The sequence below is a fragment of the Tachysurus vachellii genome, chromosome 16 (assembly GCF_030014155.1).
Source record: "Tachysurus vachellii isolate PV-2020 chromosome 16, HZAU_Pvac_v1, whole genome shotgun sequence".
Taxonomy (NCBI): Eukaryota; Metazoa; Chordata; class Actinopteri; order Siluriformes; family Bagridae; genus Tachysurus; species Tachysurus vachellii.
In genome coordinates, this window is record NC_083475.1 from 2,599,967 (window position 1) to 2,621,863 (window position 21,897).

Here is a 21,897-nt window from a genome sequence, read left to right on the forward strand (position 1 = left end):
AGTTTGGCACCCACCAGAACCAAAAGCATTAATCTTTGTCTCATCACTCCAATGTATAGAGTCCTCATATTCTTTGCCTTTGACAACATAAACCCTGGCAAATTCTAGACAGGCTTTTTTATGCATTGGCTTCAGCAGTGGCTTCCTTCGTAGACGACAGCCATGCATGCCACTCCTCTGCAGTATACATTGTATGGTGTCATGGGAAACACTCACCCCAGTTTAGCTTTCAAATGATTTAACCAACTGTACAGAACTTGTCAACACGGTGATTTTATTTAACTTTTCACATCACAGAACGCTTTTGATGAGGTGTTAACTTGCAGGGACGGCCTGGACATCTCAGGGAGTTTCCCGCATGCCCAATTTTGCGACAGTATTCAAGCTTATAAGTAACGCTTTAATAATTTTCTTATAGCCTTGACCTTTTTTGTGCAAAGAAATTATTTTCTTTCTCAGGTCTTATGATATTTCTTTTCCATGTGCTGCCATTTTGTCAGCATTATATATCGGAGTTGATTTTCTCTCTTAAATACCACTCTTAATTGTCAATTATTCTGTGTCCACATGCGTGTTGATGGATTAGACACATCTTCTGGTGAATTCCTGATAAATTACAAATAAATTGTATGCTTTTAATAATACAATCATTGGGGTGTTCTAATTTTTAAAACATGATCTTAAATTATTTTGTTAGAATAGTTCCAATTTTGCCTTTGGTACTGACTAATCTTATTTAAAACAAATTTGCACAAATATGTTTTTGTATAGAATCCAATAGCAAGTTTTAATTTTAAAGCAAGATGGAGGTTTTTCTGAAAACTATGTCGGGGTGTACTCATTTATGCTGAGCACTTTAAGTATTCAACCCCTGTGGTGTGGAATCTGGCAGGTTACAATGATGAAAGAACTTTACCATTGCCATCTACCTGTATATCTTGTGTAGAGACTAACCACTGGTGCTAGAGCTCTGTTATGTCACAGAACACCGATTGGGGTTTGGAATGTTTACTTACAAAAATCAAAAGAGTTTCAGTTGTGAAGGTCACAAGATCTGGATTATACTGTTAGATTTTTTATTGAATGTCATTGGGTAGCTCGCCAACATACTAGAATGCTTCTAATACGTAAAAGAAAAGTAAGCTGGACCAAGTTCAGGGGAAAAAGTGTTTATTGAAGATGTTAGTATCTATAGCCTTTATATTTATTCACTGTACATATGTTTTTATATATATATATATATATATATATATATATATATGTATACTGTATATATATATTACATGCTGTACATATTTCTACATATTTATCTGCACTTGTCTATTTACACAATTGCTACCGTATTTTCCGCACCATAAGGCGCACCGGATTATAAGGCTCAGTCTCAATTACGGGGTCTATTTCTGTACTTATCCCATACATAAGGCGCACCATATTAAAACGCGCATGCTGAAACATACGGTCTACAAAAAAAAGGTAACGGAAGCAAAACAGTGAGTTTAGTTGAACTTTATTCTACTATTTAACAATACACAAACATTGTTTTTTAATCAACCTTCTCCTACAAATCCATCAAAGTCCTCATCTTCTGTGTCTGAATTGAACAGCTGGGCAATTTCGCCATCAAACATGCCGGGTTCCCTCTCATCATTGTCGGAGTCAGTCTCGCTGCCAGGTGGCTGTTCAGCAATGATGTTGGCTTTCGCGAAAGCTCGGACAACAGTTAAAGCAGATACCTTAGCCCAGGCATCCACAATCCATTCACGTATTTTTTACAGATTTTGGAAGTCAGTGCACACATAAGGCACACCGGATTATTAGGCACACGGCCGATTTTTGAGAAAATTTAAGGCTCTTAGGTGCGCCTTATAGTGCGGAAAATCCGGTACTCTTTGCACTTCTGGCCAGATACCAGAAAGAGTTTTGTTGCTGTGTACCTGGTCTAAGCAGTGACAATAATCTATCTATCTATCTATCTATCTATCTATCTATCTATCTATCTAATCTAATCTATCTATCTATCTATCTATCTAATTAATCATGTTAACTACATGTGGGGCACAGGCACCATGCAATCAGCCATCAAAACTAAATTTCAAGTTCCAAAATCTATCTATCTCTTATAAAATCTGGCCAATGACTCAGCTGTTCAGACATCTAAAGACAAGTTAATTCCACCACCTGGGTGCCAGAGCAGAAAAGAGTCTTGCTGTATACCTACCTCTTACCATTAGAGAAGTCGGGACCAATTGCGCAATGCTGGTAGATCTGAGGGACCGTGGTGCAATGCGAGGAGTAACAAAAGCTTTGAGGTTAATAGAGCTGGTCCATTTTTGGCTTTGTAGGCAAGCATCAGAGTTTTGAATCTGATGTAAGCAGCTACCAAAAGCCAGTAGAGGGAGTGCAGCAATGAGATGGAGGGTGGAGAAGCTCATAGCCCAAGTTGCTTGACATCCAGTGTTAAGTTTCCACAGTCTGTGATGATTTGGGGTGCAATGTCATCTGCTGGTGTTGGTTGGGTTTTTGAAACCCAAAGTCACTGCACCCGTTTACCAATATATTTTCTCTTCATGCTTCCTTCTGCTGACCAGCTTTTTAAAGATGCTGATTTCATTTTCCAGCAGGATTTGGTACCTGCCCACACTGCCAAAAGCACCAAAAGGTGGTTAAATGACCATGGTATTGTGTGCTTGACTAGCCAGCAAACTCACCAGATTGTCAAGAGGAAAATGAGAAATAAGAGACCAAAAATGCAGGTGAGCTGAAGACCACTGCCAAGAAACCTGGGCATCCATACCACCTCAGCAGTGCCACAGATTGATCACCTCCACCTCCGTCTTATGGTATTTTGTGTAAACATTTAAACAAGCGATCCACAAGAACATGAAGCTTTATTATGTTGGCTTTGTAGAAGCCAACATTCTGATTTCCTTTATAAGCTTATTATTATTATTATTATTATTATTATTATTATTATTATTATTATTATTATTAATGGTGCTTGCTAAAGCAACATTCTTATTCTCTTGCATACTTATTATTAATGGTGCTTGCAAAGCATCATTATTGTTATTCTGCATAATTATTATTTATACAAAGCAACATTATTACTATTGTGCCGGACAAAACTTCGGCGCGTAACTTGTCCCACAGCTTTTGTCCTAGACCCATGAATGACGTGTCAAATTGACCGGCTCATTGAGGAGAGGTGTGCTCTGACTTTTATAAGCAATCCGAGTACCGGTACTTCCGGTACCGGGTCTCAAATTTTCCTTTTTTCCCCATAGACTCCCATTATAAACTTTGGAGGTTTATAACTCGGCAAGCTTTCGAACTAACTACACCAAACTCGGCCAGCTCCTTTAGGGTGATACTCTGAACAAACTTTTAAATTGGTGTACCGACTGGCCTTCCGGTTGTGCCGCAGCCCCGCCCCCAAAATATGCAAAATCAAAAACTTTTTACAACCTGGACATGTGACGTATCAAAACACTCAGAACAATGAGGGGAACTTCCTCACGTGTATTTTGATGACGTCACGTGATGTCACGTGTAGCCCTACCCCCAAAATAAGCGAAATCAAAAAGTTAGCACAACATGGAAATGTCATGTATCAAAACACTCAGCACAATGAGGGGAACTTGCCACGTGCAAGCACCATTCACATTTTCTTCAGGAAATGTACGTTCTAGTTAATGGTGCTTGCAAAGCATCATTATTGTTATTCTGCATACTTATTATTAATGGTGCTTGAAAAGCATCATTATTGTTATTCTGCATACTTATTATTATTATTATTATTATTATTATTAATGGTGCTTGCAAAGCAACATTATTATTATTGTGCCGGACAAAACTTCGGCACGTAACTTGTCCCACAGCTTTTGTCCTAGACCCATGAATGACGTGTCAAATCGACCGGCTCATTGAGGAGAGGTGTGCTATGACTTTTATAAGCGATCCGAGTACCGGTACTTCCAGTACCGGGTCTCAAAGTGGCCTTTTTCCCCATAGACTCCCATTATAAACTTTGGAGGTTTATAACTCGGCAAGCTTTCGAACTATCTACACCAAACTCGGCCAGCTCCTTTAGGGTGATACTCTGAACAAAGTTTTAAATTGGTGTACAGACTGGCCTTCCGGTTGTGCCACAGCCCCGCCCCAAAATATGCAGAATCAAAAAACTTTTTACAACATGGGCATGTGAAATATCAAAACACTCAGAACAACGAGGGGAACGTCCTCACGTGTATTTTGATGACGTCACGTGATGTCACGTGTAGCCCCGCCCCCAAAATAAGCGAAATCAAAAAGTTAGCACAACATGGACATGTCATATATCAAAACACTCAGCACGTTGAGGGGAACTTGCCACGTGCAAGCACCATTCACATTTTCTTCAGGAAATGTACAATCTAGTTAATATTCTTCTTCTTCCGGACACTTTTTCGGCGCGTAACTTTTCCCGCAGCTTTTGTCCTAGACCCATGAATGAGGTGTCAAATCGACCGGCTCGTTGAGGACAGGTGTGCTATGACTTTTATAAGCGATCGGAATTCTGGAATTCCCGCTACGGAAGCTCAAAGGGGTTTTTTTTCCCATAGACTTGAATGGGGAATTCTTAAAATTCTTTTGTTCTCTCTGTAGATGTAAAGCACACTCTCAATACATGTAACTATCAACTCCACACTATCAATCCAATGTTTCCACAAGTATTGGCCCCCAGTCAATACACTTTTGTCCAAAAGTATTGGCACCCCACCGGGTATTCACTTGACGTCACGACTAGCCCCGCCCCCAAAATAAGCGAAATCAAAAATTTTGCACAACATGGACATGTCATATATCAAAACACTCAGCCCGATGAGGGGAACTGCCTCACACGTGTTTTGGTCACGTCACGTGACGTCACGTGTAGCGCCGCCCCCAAAGTAAGCGAAATAAAAAAGGTTAGCACAACATAGACATGTCATATATCAAAACACTCAGCCCGATAAGGGGAACTGCCTCACGTGTGTTTTGCTCACGTCACGTGACGTCACGTGTAGCCCCGCCCCCAAAGTAAGCGAAATAAAAAAGGTTAGCACAACATAGACATGTCATATATCAAAACACTCAGCCCGATAAGGGGAACTGCCTCACGTGTGTTTTGCTCACGTCACGTGACGTCACGTGTAGCCCCGCCCCCAAAGTAAGCGAAATAAAAAAGTTAGCACAACATAGACATGTCATATATCAAAACACTCAGCACGATGAGGGGAACTGCCTCACGCATGATTTGGTCACGTTACTTGACGTCACGTGTAGCCCCGCCCCCAAAATAGGTGAAATCAAAAAGTTAGCATAACAGGGACATGTCATATATCAAAACAATCAGCACGATGAGGGGAACTTGCCACGTGCAAGCACCATTCACATTTTCTTCAGGAAATGTCCCGTTCTAGTTATTATTATTATGTTGGCTTTGTAGAAGCCAACATTCTGATTTCCTTTATAAGCTTATTATTATTATTATGTTGGCTTTGTAGAAGCCAACATTCTGATTTCCTTTATAAGCTTATTATTATTATGTTGGCTTTGTAGAAGCCTTTTTACTTTTCTAAGCGATCGGAATTCCGGCATTCCCGGTACGGAAGCTCAAAGTGGCCTTTTTTCGTATCCGCTTCCATTATAAACTTTGGAGGTTTATAACTCGGCAAGTTTTCGAGTGATTTTCACCAAACTCGGACAGGTTCTTTAGGACGTTACTCCGGACAAAATTCCGGACTCGGCGTTCCGACGGAACTTTCGGTTTTCCCGTAGTCGACGATGGAACGTCCCATAGACTTGAATGGGGAATTCCTAAAATTCCTCTAAGCTTTCACACACGCAGCGTGCGCAGAGCTCAGGCACGGCTTCTCTCATGTGTTCTATGCAGTATAATAATAAGTAGAATCCCATAATGACTGCAGTATTGACATGAAATGTCCAAACCCTCAGTAGCCACTTTTTGCCAAAAGTATTGGCACCCCACCGGGTATACTGGTGACATCACCTGACGTCACGTGTAGCCCCGCCCCCAGAATAAGCAAAATCAAAAATGAGCACAATATGGACATGTCATATATCAAAACACTCAGCCCAATGAGGGGAAGTGCCTCACGTGTATTTTGGTCACGTCACGTGACGTCACGTGTATAGCCCCGCCCCCAAAATAAGCGAAATCAAAAATTTGCACAACATGGGCATGTGACATATCAAAACTCAGCACAATGAGGGGAACTGCCCCACGTGTATTTTGGTGACGTCACGTGACGTCACGTGTAGCCCCGCCCCCAAAATAAGCGAAATCAAAAATTAGCACAACATGGACATGCCATATATCAAAACACTCAGCCCAATGAGGGGAAGTGCCTCACGTGTGTTATGGTCACGTCACGTGACGTCACGTGTATAGCCCCGCCCACAAAATAAGCAAAAACAAAAATTTGCACAACATGGACATGTGACATATCAAAACACTCAGCACAACGAAGGGAACTGCCCCACGTGTATTTTGGTGACGTCACGTGACGTCACGTGTAGCCCCGCCCCCAAAATAAGCGAAATCAAAAATTAGCACAACATGGACATGTCATATATCAAAACACAGCCCAATGAGGGGAAGTGCCTCACGTGTGTTATGGTCACGTCACGTCACGTGTCGTCACGTGAAAATAAAAAATTGGCACAACATGGACATGTGACATATCAAAACACTCGGCACAATGAGGGGAACTGCCTCACGTGTATTTTGGTCACGTCACGTGACGTCACGTGTAGCCCCGCCCCCAAAATAAGCGAAATCAAAAATTTGCACAACATGGACATGTGACATATCAAAACACTCAGCACAATGAGGGGAACTGCCCCACGTATATTTTGGTCACGTCACGTGACGTCACGTGTAGCCCCGTCCCCAAAATAAGCAAAATCAAAAATTAGCACAACATGGACATGTCATATATCAAAACACTCAGCCCAATGAGGGGAAGTGCCTCACGTGTGTTATGATCACGTCACGTCACGTGTCGTCATGTGAAAATAAAAATTTTGCATAACATGGACATGTGACATATCTAAACACTCAGCACAATGAGGGGAACTGCCCCACGTGTATTTTGGTCACGTCACGTGACGTCACGTGTAGCCCCGCCCCCAAAATAAGCAAAAACAAAAATTTGCACAACATGGACATGTGACATATCAAAACACTCAGCACAATGAAGGGAACTGCCCCACGTGTATTTTGGTGACGTCACGTGACGTCAAGTGTAGCCCCGTCCCCAAAATAAGCGAGATCAAAAATTAGCACAACATGGACGTCATATATCAAAACACAGCCCAATGAGGGGAAGTGCCTCACGTGTGTTATGGTCACGTCACGTCACGTGTCGTCACGTGAAAATAAAAAATTGGCACAACATGGACATGTGAAATATCAAAACACTCGGCACAATGAGGGGAACTGCCTCACGTGTATTTTGGTCACGTCACGTGACGTCACGTGTAGCCCCGCCCCCAAAATAAGCGAAATCAAAAATTTGCACAACATGGACATGTGACATATCAAAACACTCAGCACAATGAGGGGAACTGCCCCACGTATATTTTGGTCACGTCACGTGACGTCACGTGTAGCCCCGTCCCCAAAATAAGCAAAATCAAAAATTAGCACAACATGGACATGTCATATATCAAAACACTCAGAACAATGAGGGGAAGTGCCTCACGTGTGTTATGATCACGTCACGTCACGTGTCGTCACGTGAAAATAAAAATTTTGCATAACATGGACATGTGACATATCTAAACACTCAGCACAATGAGGGGAACTGCCCCACGTGTATTTTGGTCACGTCACGTGACGTCACGTGTAGCCCCGCCCCCAAAATAAGCGAAATCAAAAATTAGCACAACATGGACATGTCATATATCAAAACACTCAGCCCAATGAGGGGAACTGCCCCACGTGTATTTCGGTCACGTCACGTGACGTCACGTGATGTCACGTGACGTCACGTGAAAATCCAAAATTTGCACAATATGGACATGTGACATATCAAAACACTCAGCACAATGAGGGGAACTGCCTCACGGGTATTCGGATCACGTCACATGCTCATGTCCGCTCGCCTCCAAAAGTTTTGGCACCCTAGCGGTCCAGTAGCTTTCACAATCTTTCTGTCCACTTGCCTCCAAAAGTAACACTGACCCTTATGTCCACTCGCCTCCAAAAAGCACCGGCCTTTGCGAATACTTGCACCGTCAAAGCCAACATCAAAGTTTGTCTCGACGAACTTTACAAATCTAGTTGAGGTTTGTAATTGAACTCTAGCTTTTTGTTTGAGCGTGCTGTTCTGTTTCTGAATATGGCGCTTACATTAACTCTTATTATGTTGGCTTTGTAGAAGCCAATATTCTGTTTTCCTATTTAAGCTTAGACAAAAAATTATCAAGAGTAACTCCTCCTAGGGCTTTCGAGCCACATGCACCAAACTCAGATATGTTGTAGACCCTGGTCTGAGGTTTGTTGCTATTACTTTTCTAAGCAATCCGAGTTCCGGTACTTCCGGTACGGGGTCTCAAAGTGGCCTTTTTTCCCATCGACTCCCATTATAAACTTTGGAGGTTTATAACTCGGCAAGCTTTCGAACTCTCTACACCAAACTCAGCCAGCTCCTTTAGGGTGATACTCTGAACAAACTTTTAAATTGGTGTACCGACTGGCCTTCCGGTTGTGCCGCAACCCTACCCCCAAAATATGCAAAATCAAAAAACTTTTTACAACATGGACATGTGACATATCAAAACACTCCAGAACAATGAGGGGAACTTCCTCACGGGTATTCTGATGACGTCACGTGACGTCACGTGATGTGACGTGAAAATAATACATTTGCACAACATGGGCATGTGACATATCAAAACACTCAGCCCAAGGAGGGGAATTGCGTCACAGGTCTTCGGATGACGTCACATGCTCGTCTCCACTCACCTCAAATATTTTGCCAGCCTAGCGCAACACTAGATTTCACAAGTTTTATGTCCACTTGCCTCCAAAAGTAACACTGACCCTTATGTCCACTTGCATCCAAAAAGCACCGGTCTTTGTGAATACTTGCCTCGTCAAAGCCAACATCAAAGTTTGTTGCGACGAACTTTACAAATCTAGTTTTTGTGTCTAGTCTTGTTTAGTTTTGTTTCTTTTTAAGTTTGTATTAGGACTGTTTTTTCTTTGAGGTTTTATATTATTATGTTGGTTTTGTAGAAGCCAACATTCTGTTTTCCTATTTAAGCTTAGACAAAAATGTATAAAATTTAATGCGGCCTAGGGCTTTCGAGCCACATGCACCAAATTCGGGTATGTTGTAGATGCTGGTCTGAAGTTTGTTGCTATTACTTTTCTAAGCGATCCGAGTACCGGTACTTCCGGTACCGGGTCTCAAAATGGCCTTTTTTCCCATAGACTCCCATTATAAACTTTGGAGGTTTATAACTCGGCAAGCTTTTGAACTATCTACACCAAACTTGACCAGCTCCTTTAGGGTGATACTCTGAACAAAGTTTTAAATTGGTGTACCGACTGGCCTTCCGGTTGTGCTGCAGCCCCGCCCCCAAAATATGCAAAATCAAAAAACTTTTTACAACATGGACATGTGACATATCAAAACAATCAGAACAATGAGGGGAACTTCCTCACGTGTATTCTGATGATGTCACGTGATGTCACATGAAAAAAAATTTTTTTGCACAACATGGGCATGTGATATATCAAAACACTCAGCCCAATGAGGGGAACTTCCTCAGGAGTATTCGGATGACGTCACATGCTCATCTCCACTTGCCTCCAAATGTTTTGTCACCCTATCTTTCTGTCCACTTGCCTCCAAAAGTAACACTGACCCTTATGTCCACTCGCCTCCAAAAAGCACCGGCCTTTGCGAATACTTGCCTCGTGAAAGCCAACATCAAAGTTTGTCGTGACGAACTTTACAAATCTAGTTTACATTGTGGGTTTATCCTGTAACTGTTTTTGTTTGGTTAACTGAGACTGCTAAGACCAGGCAAAATGTATCCCATTGTTCTATTCCCTGATGTGTATCTTTGTTGTCTTGGCAGGGCCTGAGCACCGGGGGAGAAAGATTGTTTCTTCCTGGGTGGTGATGTCTTCCTCACCGTGTGTTGTGCTCTTCACCTTCACAAGTGTGTGTGTGTGTGTGTGTGTGTGTGTGTGTGTGTGTGTGTGTGTGTAAGGAAGGTATGCTAGGGGACAGTTTAGCCTGACCTCTTTCAACATGATAATGACCCAAAACATACATCTAAGACCACTAGTTCATGTCTCAGGAGGAACAGGGTAAAAGTGATTCATTTGCCAAGCATGTCACCGGACCTCAACCCAGTAGAACACTTGTGGGGCATTCTGAAAAGACAAGCTGAACATCATAGACCATCCAGAATCCATGATCTGGAAGTGTTCATGCATCAAGAATGAAAAAAGATAGAATGCTGTATGTACTCAACTTGTTCATTCAATGTCTACAAGAATTCATGCTGTTCTTAAAAATCAAGGAGCCCATACTACATATTAGATTTAGTTCAGTCTGTTGTAGAATGTAATCATTTTTACAACACCTCATTTGAATTAAATGTATTAGTTTTGTTATTTTAAAGATGTTAGGTGTGCAAACCCTTATGTTAATAAAATTGAAATGTATAATAAAACTGTTTTTTGAAAAATACAGCAAATTGCTCTCATTCTATGAGAATTTGATAAAAATCCTAATTTTCAAATGGGGTGTACTCATTTATGCTGAGCACTCTATGTATATATATTAAATGAAAATATTTGCCAACAAATAAACCACTTAATAATGATTGATTTTGAGTTCCAGTGTTCATAATTGAAATGAACAGAATGAAATTTCAGTGCACCATTTTTAATTCAGTAATATGAGATAATTGCTCAGGGGTCTGAATACTTTTGCAAGGCACTGTATATTGTGATAAAATTCACTTACAAGCCAGTTTTGTAAATAATTCTATACTAGTGTAATGATGCGTCATGAGACGGAGGATCCATTTGCACGCTTTAATAAAAAATTAGTGGTACAACAGGCTTAGGTCAGAGTCGGCAAACACAACAACGTAGGTGAGGCAGAAATCAGAATCACTAACACAGGTAGAAGGTCAGGGCAGGCGGCAAACAAACGTAAATCAGAGCAAAACAGAACAATGTCAGAAACCAGGAAGACACAGGAAATAAACGCTCAGACCGATAGCAGAGGCAAATCGAGACTTCGCACTGGAGTCAAGTTCAAGTTTTATAGGAAACGGGTAATTAGCCCCGGTGCGAGGATTATGGGAGATGCAGTCCGGAAACGCCTAGTACTCAGGCGAATGTTCCCTCTGGTGGTGGTCGGGGGAACGAGGCAGGTGCTTCAGCCAAGACAACTAGACATTATCATCTATTGTAATAACATACCCTGTTTAAATAACAAAATTGTGTTATTTTCTTCCCTCTGAATGATCTATTTGATTAAAATTAATGCACTAAATTCAATAAATTTCATAAATTCACATATAAGTTGATTTAAACTGTACAAATCAAATATTACACTTTTTTGCAGGAATGTTTATTTAATCCACTTCATCTTGAGGACCTCCATGTTAACAGTCATTCTGTTTCACGCTACTAACCACCAGGGACAGTGAATAACACCTGGGTAATCTCGTGTGCGAAAGCTGAAACCTTTTGACATAGTACTTACTGTAAACTACTTTAGCTGGTATGATGGAGAGGAACCAGACTCAAAAGGAAACCCATCCTAATTTTCCAACACTTGTGTGATTATAAATTATTATAAACACCAAAGAGTCTGAATTACCATAAACAGTGGAGTGTGAGATTATGAATAATGTTTTTTCTACAATCATATACAGTCAATTTGGAATTGTGTAATAACTTAAATTGCTATGAAACTTGAGCCAATGGCTGTTTGAATGTTACCCTACTGGTGCTTAGAACTGAGCTCTCAGGGCCACAACCGTAACCCAAGCTTCTATGATCTGTCCCGTGGGTTGGGCCCTTAATGGCACCAATTCTCCGCTCCACTCACATCGGATAAACCTCTCAGGGCCCAGCAGTGAAGAGCAAGAGAACACTAGTTCGGATTTGATAAGCAGGTTCCAGACCATTGTGACATATGTGTTAGGTTCTAGTAAGAACCAGAACACTGTCATCATATGACTTTGCATACCCAGGTGTTAAACACTGACCCTGGAGGTTTCTCTGGTGTTAATAAGATCACAGGATGGTCCTATGCAATAGTTCTGTGAAAAAACAGATTTAATGTAGTAAGATGATCAGGGAGAAGCTTAAATTTTGACTATTAAAACACGGTGTACTATAGCAGTCATGACATAGTGCGAAGACAAACTTACTTTAGTAACTCATCATAGATTAGAGTCCATTCATTTCGTTCTGCATCTCCAGGGTATTAGGAGCCTCGCGCTCTCTATCTCTCTCCTGAAACAGTCATTGTGCTGTTCATATCTGAGTGAACAGTAATGACACATTACTTCATATACGTATTATTCCACCCACCTCTATTATCTCTTCACAATTCCTGCGTGTCTCAGAAAGCTCTTCCTCCAGCTGCTGCACTAAACATCATAGGGAGTTCACCTGGGACATCAGCTCAGACTTTTCGTCATCCAGCTGTGCACTGGACTCCATCGCCGGCTCGTGTTTCTCCTCAGTTTCAGCCAAAGATGCCTGAAATTTTAACACCCAAAGCATGTTGGCACACTGTCAGACACAAGAGTTCACATCAGTGGTGATGATTATATGAGTAGAAAAACTTACACTCGGTGGCTCATCGTTATGTTGTAGAGTTTCCTTCATTTGATTGTACTGTGACTTCAGGATGCTGTAAGCCTGCCGCTCTTGCTCGTACTTCTAAAACACACCCATATACTGATTGCTATATTGTAACACTGTAGTGATTTTTTTTTTTTTCAATAACGGTAGTAGTAAAACATTTATGAGAGGAAAAGCTTACTATAAGTGACTCATCACGCTCATCACGGGTCCTCAAACCATTTCTAACTAAACTGCTTAACACCAATATTGTCTCACTTACCTGCTTTATGGCACCACACATCATGGCTGAATCAGAGAGCTTCTCCACCAGCTGCTGCACTGTGCCTTCCAGTTTGTGCACCTGGTACATCAGGTCCAACTTCTCGTTCTCCAGCTGAACGTTGGACTCCATCGCCTGGTTGTATTTCTCCACAGCTTTTGCCAGAGAGACCTGGAAGTTCAACAAATGAAGTTTTTGGCTTTATGTTCTTCAACACACACAAATGGATTGAATTAACACGCTTCAGAACAGCCTGGAATGTTTTGTATGGTGGCCAAGAAGTGAAAAACAAAATAAAAAAATCTGGAAACAAAATAACAAACCAGAAACCACGACATTTCAGACAAACTGGAAAATGTAGGTATAGTTTGCCAATGGAAGTCTTACCGCTGATTGTCACTTAAGATATACAGGAAGGCTGCAGCAGTAGAAAGTCGAAATGTGTAAAAATGTATTGTCCTTACTGTGGATTATTATAATATGTCAAATTTCTGCAGTCCATGTGGAAAAAAATCTGGAGATTTCTGAAGGAACGGTTAAACTAGCCACACTTATATTGTACGAGCATCCGCGATCTCCTTCACCACAGCGATAGGAATACAAAAAAGATTGTATACAAGTAATAACTAACAAAAGGATTCACACAATATAAAGGCTAAACTATTTTATAACCCTTCTCATTTTAATAATGGGGAAAATAAAGTTTTTGAGATATAAAATTAAACATCCAGAAAAAAAGATAAATTCTATGTTACTGTAGAATAACAATATTTCTCTTCAAAGTCACCATATCTGGCAATAAAGTTGTGCCAGGAGAAAATAATAAATCCATTATAAAATGGATATTTCAAAATGTTAATCAAACCATCTCAGATCATTTCATAGTCACCTACTCAATGCTCACGGTAAAGATCATTCAATTTTACTGTGGAATTGTGAAGTAATTGTTTATTAAATTCATAGACAATGCAGTCAACGCATATTAATCCTTTGTTAAATAAAATAAAATAAAAACTAATGTTACTCCAGTAAAATGTCTCCCAGCTTAGAGATGTTGGATATACTGGTTCAGCATGCTTTGTTCTGCGTGACGAGTCCAGTGTTAAATGCATTGCATCATTTGAACCTTTTTCTTATTGTAGGTCTGTAATAACTGCAGGATTATTGTTAGTCAATCTATAAATAAACCACAGGATGTTTCGATAAACCTTCAATGCTTGATATAACGAAACAAAATGGCTTTAGTGTATCCACATGCCACAGACAGTTTGGTCCCATGGAGTTATAATGTTGAACAAATCTATGACGTGTCTCTGCGCTGTTCCTTATGGATTAAGTACTTGCAGCAAAACAGCATAATGTCATCAGGTTTAACACCCAACTTGTGTTTCTGCAGAAGTTCTAACCACATTGTCTGGTAACCGAACAACTGTCCTGTTCCGAGCAGCTCTGCTCTTATACTGTAGCATTCCTTACATCATTTAATCTGGGATAGTTTTGTCTCTGAAACACACCTGTATTCTCAGGTGTGTTTTTAGAGATCACAAACTAATCTTTATGCCATGAGATGATATCAGCATATTAAGAATCACGGCATATAAATGTTCTTCCTTTTCTTGCTTGACAATGGGATTGTTATTTTCTTAGATTTAACATGAACGCAGAACTCCACACATGCACTTGAAATAAAGTTATACACAGTTTCCTACTGCCTATATAGTTTAAGTGACAGATGTATCGTCCAATCAGCAGTAATTCTTCCTTTCGCAAAGTATTCCTACCTTTTCCGGTTTGTCTGAAATGTTGTGTTTTCTGAATTGTCATTTTGTTTTTCACTTCTTGGCCACCTTGTAGTCCGCCACTTGTGGACTAAAGACACACACACACCACACACACACACACACACACACACACACACACTTCTATAATGTGTGAAATAATACCGTATGAGATTTCTCTTGGTCAGATAGAGTTTCCTTCATCTGATCACACTGAGACTGCATGATGCTGTAAGCCTCCCGCTATTGCTCACACTCCTAAAACACAACATTGACCACTTAATGTTTATATCGACAATAAACCTCATATTCTGTGATCTATTTAAGTCTTTTTTAAGTTGAAGTTTTTTTTTGCATTTTTGTTACAACAATGTGTGAGATCATTTCATAATGTTACTTCTAATAAAAAGGAATGCAATGAAAGGATTTTAACGCAAGGATTTTCGAACTTACTCTCAGTGCCGCATTACATGTTCTCTTGGTCACAGAGAGCTCTTTCTTTAAGTTCTGCACCAAGTCTTGCAGTCTGACCACAGTGAAATGCAGGGTACTGTTCTCATTCTTCAGCTTAGTATTGGTCTTCATCACCTCACTGTACTTCGTCTCAGATTCACACAGAGAGACCTGGACGTTTAACAAAGTTATTTACTACTACACACATTCATATAGACACACACACTTCACAATAACAGCTGTGCTTGTGAGAGAAGAAAAACAAACCCTAATTGATTCTTTTTCCTGCTCTAAAGTCTCCTCCTTGGATTTGGTCATAGTTTGAATGCTCTTTGCAATGGAACACTCCTAAAACACATCCAGAGAGAAAAAGAGGTTAAAATCTTTTCTACTTAAAGTTCACATCTACAGTATCATAAATAGGAAACAGAGTATCATGAATTTTTTCCAAGTATGTAGTGTCTGGAAGTATTAAAGAGGTATTAGATCAGATTTACATCCTTCATTTCCTGATCTTTACATCTAGATGGGTTACAAAAAAATGGTGGCAGACCAGACGATTTGGAGCTGAGCAAAAGTATAAGAACAGACTGTCTTTAAGGTGATTAAACTAAATGACACTTTATATTTGACCTCATGAACGTTGCTTAAATTAACTGTATCAGCAGTATCAGGAAATGAACACAATAATTCTGTCTGATCTATTGTCAGATTTACCTTAAACCTTCAAAACAAAGATCTGATCTTGCTGTTACAATACTTTTGGAAGAGCGAGTACACAACCTGCATTGTAACATTATGTAACAGGAACATAACAAGCCCTCGGGTTATTTCTAAAGGAACTGCTTAACTGAAGGGTTTTCTGACTTACCAACAAGGCCTTAGCACACTGCCTGCGTTTTTCAGCCAGCAGTTCACCCAAACCCTCCACTTTGCCTTTCAGATTCTCCACCTGGGACATCAGATCTAACTTCTCTTTCACCAGATGAGCATTGGTCTCCTTTTCCTGCTCATATCTCTTCTCAGCTTCAGCCATTTGTTTCTATACACACAGGTTTAGACATGAGAAATCTCATCAGTAAGTAAACAAGAACACACACACACACAAACACACACACACACAGTAACCTGAGAAGAAAAACCTACCTTTAGTAACTTCTCATTGTGTGTTAAAGTCATCTGATCATACTGTGATATCAGGATATTGTGAGCTCCGAGCTCTTGTTCATTCTCCTAAAACATAGTCATGAAGCAGAATGTCAGCTAATAACAAGTTCATGAGTATATAGAGGTAAAAAACTTGCTTAAGGGGAATGATTTCCAGTGTGCAAGAAAAACACAAGAGTCATCTGGACTGTAGTAACATATAGTAACTTATCAGGCAGCAGGTACATGAAGAGTCCTCACACACACACACACGGTCACGTATGTTTTAAAGTGTAAATCTTCGCTGTCGGGCGGAAACCTCGTATGTCCAAATTTGGTCAGTTTCATATTTTTTCACATATCGATGCTATTGGTCAGTCCCCACGTGGGTCTGTTATTTTTACAAGTTATTAACCAATCTAAAGTCTTGAAAATAGCTTGAGCGCAAATCTCATAACTCCATTAGACACTTCAACTGTCCACCTCTTCCTCACTCCGCGGGAGAGCTTCACGGCATATTTCTCCTCAAGAAGAGTCGCAACGAATCAACACGTCTTCTGAGGTAAATGTCTTCAAAACACTGGGCTCAAAGAAAAAAAAATCTTGACCCGCTAGTTCTGGTGCTCGTCTGAGGACAGGAATTTAGCGCAAGACAATCCACTGCAACGCGGACTAAACCCTGTGCACTGCAGATAAGGTACGGCGTTTTTTTAATTTCCTGAAAAGTAACGGTTTTGGAGATACGAGGATTCCGCCTGACAGTGATGATATATTTGTTCCTAAATGTCCATGTTTAAGAGTTACTGTATTTACATCTCTGACCCACAACTGACACACATGACTTACCTTTAGTAACTGACTGCACTCACTTAAAGCTTTCCTAAAGTCTGCACAACGTAACTTCTCTTTAACGTGAGCCTCCCGCTCTTGCTCACACTCCTAAAACACAGATTACATGATTCTTATCTACAATGGGTCACTTTCAGCAAACTAGACCGGAAACCAGAAATCATTTTAGACATTTTGTTTAACTACATGATGTAGCTGGTGGTGCAACTTATCATGCAGCGTGAATATCAAGTGTCCTCATATTATTTCTAAAGCTAAATACAAGGATGTTCTCTCTTACCCTCCTTATGTCTTCACATGTCCTGCATGTCTCAGCGAGCTTCTTCTCCATCACCTCCACTGTACCTTGCAGCGTGGTCACCAGAGACATCAGGTCAGAGTTCTTGTTCTCCAGCTCAGCATTGGTCATCACTGTCTTCTCATATTTGCTTTCAGCTTCATCCAGAGAGGCCTGGAAGATTTTCTATTGTTTAATACTTAAACCCAAGTCTCTCATGGTTCCATGCTTTACTATATTAGAGGTCCTTTGAATTGAAACATGATTCATAGTTTGAGTGACCGCTTTATGAGGAGTCATAGCTGATTGCATACAGAACTAGGCCTGTGTTTAATTCTGACTCTCTCACATCTCTCTACCATTAGGTCTGGAAAGTCTCGTGTTTTGGATTTGAGCTTCAGGTATTTATGTAAAAGATTAGTATATATAATTTAAGGTTTACCTCAAATGAACTCTTCTGGGTCACATTTATTTTTCCTTGTAAAGGTCACAAAAGCAGTCATGGCCTCATGACAGATCTTACCTGCATTAACTCTTCATTCTGCTTTAACAACTTCTTTAACACCTCATTTTGTGACATGAGCATACGGTGAACCTCTGGCACTCTCTCACAGTCCTAAAACACAGTCATAGAGCAGAAGACGTTTACACTTTAGTGCTAAACGGACCACTTCACCTGAAAAGAAGTAACTTCAGAGTAACTACTATGAATTTAAAAAAAGACATGGATTTAGGCCTTAAACAAAATATCCAGCATTTAAATGAGCTCTATTAACAAACCAATACCTGAGCCTCTATCTTTAACATAGCCCAGATATAGAGGTAGAAAATGGAGGATTTGCTCATTGTTAAGTAGAACTCAGACTGGCTTATTGGTTTCATAATACACACACAGGGTTCCCACTCTTTTTCAGAGATCATTTTCCAGGACTTTTTTCCAGGACATTTCAAATTTAGGAAAAAAAGAGGTTTTCAGATGCCTTTTCTAAAGCTTGCTTCGTACCAAATCCAGTGTCAAGCTGTTTAAGTGGTACATGGTTTGCTTTGTCTTGTGGATCTAGTATTAGCAGTTGGAGAGGTGTCTTTAACTTTTCCAGTTCTTCCCTTTTGATATAGCTTGATAGCAAGCCTCTCGTGGTTGACTGGAGCTCCTTTGCTAAAAAAGGAACCATTGGAGCGTCAGTCTGGAATTTTTCCAAAAATGGCTTCAGCTGTCTAGCAACAAATGCAAAAAAATGGAGCTTAGCTACAAAAAGAGGGTCTGCAGTAGCCTCCTTTACTGTGCAGTATGATGCTGATGATGGAACTTTACTTTTCGGAAGTTTCCTATGGCTGTTGATGTACATCTGCACTGTGGGCCAAATTTCGATTGCTCTCTCTGCAACTGCCAAGTCTTCTACCCATCGATGAGCACAGAACTTCAAAGGAAATACCACTGTCTGGGAACATTTGATTAAAAATGACTGACACATCAGAGCTGGAGTTGAATGAGTAGTGTGACCTGACCATTTTGATTACCCAACGAATCTCGGCTTCAAGCACAGCTTGGCTGGAAAAGAACTTTGACAGTGTTGAGTTGTTTTGTAGGCCTGAGCATATTGCCTCTTTATTTGTATTGGATACTTGAAAAGCTGTGCTTTCCTGATTGCCACTTTCAACATCTACAGTGGTTGCTTGTAGGTCTTTGCTATATTGTCTGCAAATTTCCTGTCCTCTGTTTTCAGAAGTCATTAAATGAAGTCATGTCATGTGAATGAAATTTCAACATTTATAAAATAAAAAGACCGCACATATTAATACCCTCTCCTTTCTCAGGCCAATGCCGTCATGCATGCTTTAGTTTGCTGTGCATTCCCCTTACACATGATATTCAGATTAACAAGGTTAATATAACCTGCTTACCCGGCACCATTTGCTGAAAACATTCGAGCACTTAAACCATTCCTAGCACATGAAACCACCAACACAAGACAGCGTTATCCGTCACAGCGAGATTAAACAGCATAACAAAAAACCCGTCAAAACTCAGCACCCCTGAACAGAGCGCTTTCTGTTACTAACGTTGTTTCGACCAGTTGAAAACTGTTCTTTAAATGATCAAGAACATTTAAAAATAATAATTTTCCAGGACAACAAGATTTTTTCCAGGACAATTTATGTTTTCTCTCATTTTCCATGTGTTTTCCAGGACTGGAACATTGGTCATTAATTTTCCAGGATTTCCAGGTTTTCCAGGACGCGTGGGAACCCTGCACACATCTTACCTTCAGTAAAATGTCCTTCATCTCACTGCAGACTGCAGGATCCTCAGCTGCTGTTTTGCTCCATCACATTCCTAAAACACAGCCATGGACAAAAAGAACAGATAAATGTTCACATCTACAATGTGTTAACTCTATTCACAATAAACACTAGCATCTTAAACTAAACGTTTGTTTATTTTATTAAACTACATATAACCTGTGGAGTAACTCATCATGACCTGATGATCTATTATTTCTAAACGAACTTACTCTTGTTAACTCTTTACACGTTATCCGGGACACAGTGAGCTCTCTGTCCAACTCCTGCACTGAGTCTTGTAGAGTTTCTACATCAGACCTCAGACTGGAGTTCTCGTCTTCCACTTGGCTTATGTACGCCATCGCTTCCTCATATTTCTCCTTAACTCTGGACATATTTTTTATGACTGTAGTCTTCAGTCTAGTCCTGGAAAAATACACACTTCAGTTATAATTGTCTAAAGTTATGAAAAGATGTAAGAACAAACATACATACTTCACTTAAACCCAGCTAACACATGAGCTAATGAAGCTAATTAGCTAACAGCTAGCTCCCCTGAGGGCGACTTAATAACTAGCTAACTAACAAAAGCATTGTATTGATTTTAATATATATATATATATATATATATATATATATATATATATATATATATATATATATAGAGAGAGAGAGAGAGAGAGAGAGAGAGGAAGAGAGAGAGAGAGAGAGAGAGAGAGATAGATAGATAGATAGATAGATAGATAGATAGAGAGAGAGAGAGAGAGAGAGAGAGAGAGAGAGAGAGAGAGAGAGAGAGAAGATGACAGAGACAGAGAGACAAACACCCAGAGACAGACACAGACAGAGACAGAGACACACACACACACACACACACACAGACACACACACACACAGAGAGAGAGAGAGAGAGAGAGAGAGAGAGAGAGAGAGAGAGAGAGAGAGAGAGAGGTGTACCTCCGGTAACAGGTGAGTCTGCGCGCTCCGCCTTTCTCTCTCCATCGCCGTCTAAATTAATATAATAATAAACTCCTGCGGCCGTGACTGCAGCTGCAGCTCCAGCCGCAAACAGCAGAGGGCGCAGTACAAGATCTGCAGTCTGAGAGCGAATGAAAGTCATTAAATGTCTCATTGTATCGCTGAACTCGCGTTAAACAGCCCGTCGGTTAGAAAGTTTAAATAAACACTAGAACGTCTTTACGTCATCACTTTATTACAGCGGTTTGTTCTGTTACGTCACAAGCACAGAACTCTAGAAGCTTCATCCAGCAGACTGTAGAGCTACAAAGAGCTGAAATATCCAGCAGACATTTATTATGTTCCTCTCCTACTGACCACTGCTTATAAATATAACTACACTAACACATTAATATGGATCTAAACAAATCACTTCTAGTGTCATCATATATAAAACCATCAGTGCTGTAATATACTGTAGAGCTGACTTGTTTCCTCATATATGCATTAATTACCACTAAACACAATATTTCAGTCTGGTCCAGATAACAAGAAACCTGAAAGCAAACACTGAATTCATGTAAAATGATTCATAATAATGAATTAAAAATAGTGGTGCAATTAATAACTGCAATTTTATTTCCCTAACAAAAGAAAACAGATTCTAATAAAACTTAAAATAACTGATTACAGAGAGGTGAAATAATGTTCTTTAGATTTATGTGGAAACAAAACCTATGACAAACGCTAACAATGTTTTTACACATAGGGTATTTAAATGATTTATCTAGAATATATTTCAGTGTTTAACAATCAGACACTGTGTAAAACACTGTACTGTTAAAATGGTTTAGGAGAACACACTACCTGGGGATAATCACAGATTTATGAGATCTCTCTGGGAAGCTTTATTTATGAGATTTATGAGATCTCTCTGAAAAGACATTTTAAGGCCATATGGATATCATTAAAATATATACTTACACTTCCA

General features: G+C 40.1%; 2 protein-coding genes across 2 annotated transcripts in view; both read right to left on the reverse strand.

Moving 5' to 3' along the window:
* LOC132858821 (NACHT, LRR and PYD domains-containing protein 12-like) overlaps positions 1–21,897 on the reverse strand; it is a 301,006-nt gene that overhangs the window by 124,480 nt on the left and 154,629 nt on the right. The window lies entirely within an intron of this gene.
* On the reverse strand, positions 13,195–20,314 carry LOC132858891 (early endosome antigen 1-like). Its single transcript, XM_060889437.1, has 11 exons — positions 20,180–20,314; positions 19,931–20,001; positions 18,190–18,282; positions 17,670–17,840; positions 17,387–17,479; positions 16,541–16,627; positions 16,266–16,436; positions 15,662–15,742; positions 15,395–15,565; positions 15,107–15,199; positions 13,195–13,334 (listed from the first exon to the last, which is right to left on the reverse strand). The coding sequence occupies exons 2-10, from the start codon at positions 19,949–19,951 to the stop codon at positions 15,185–15,187; spliced, it is 903 nt and encodes a 300-aa protein (XP_060745420.1). The 5' UTR covers positions 19,952–20,001; positions 20,180–20,314; the 3' UTR covers positions 13,195–13,334; positions 15,107–15,184.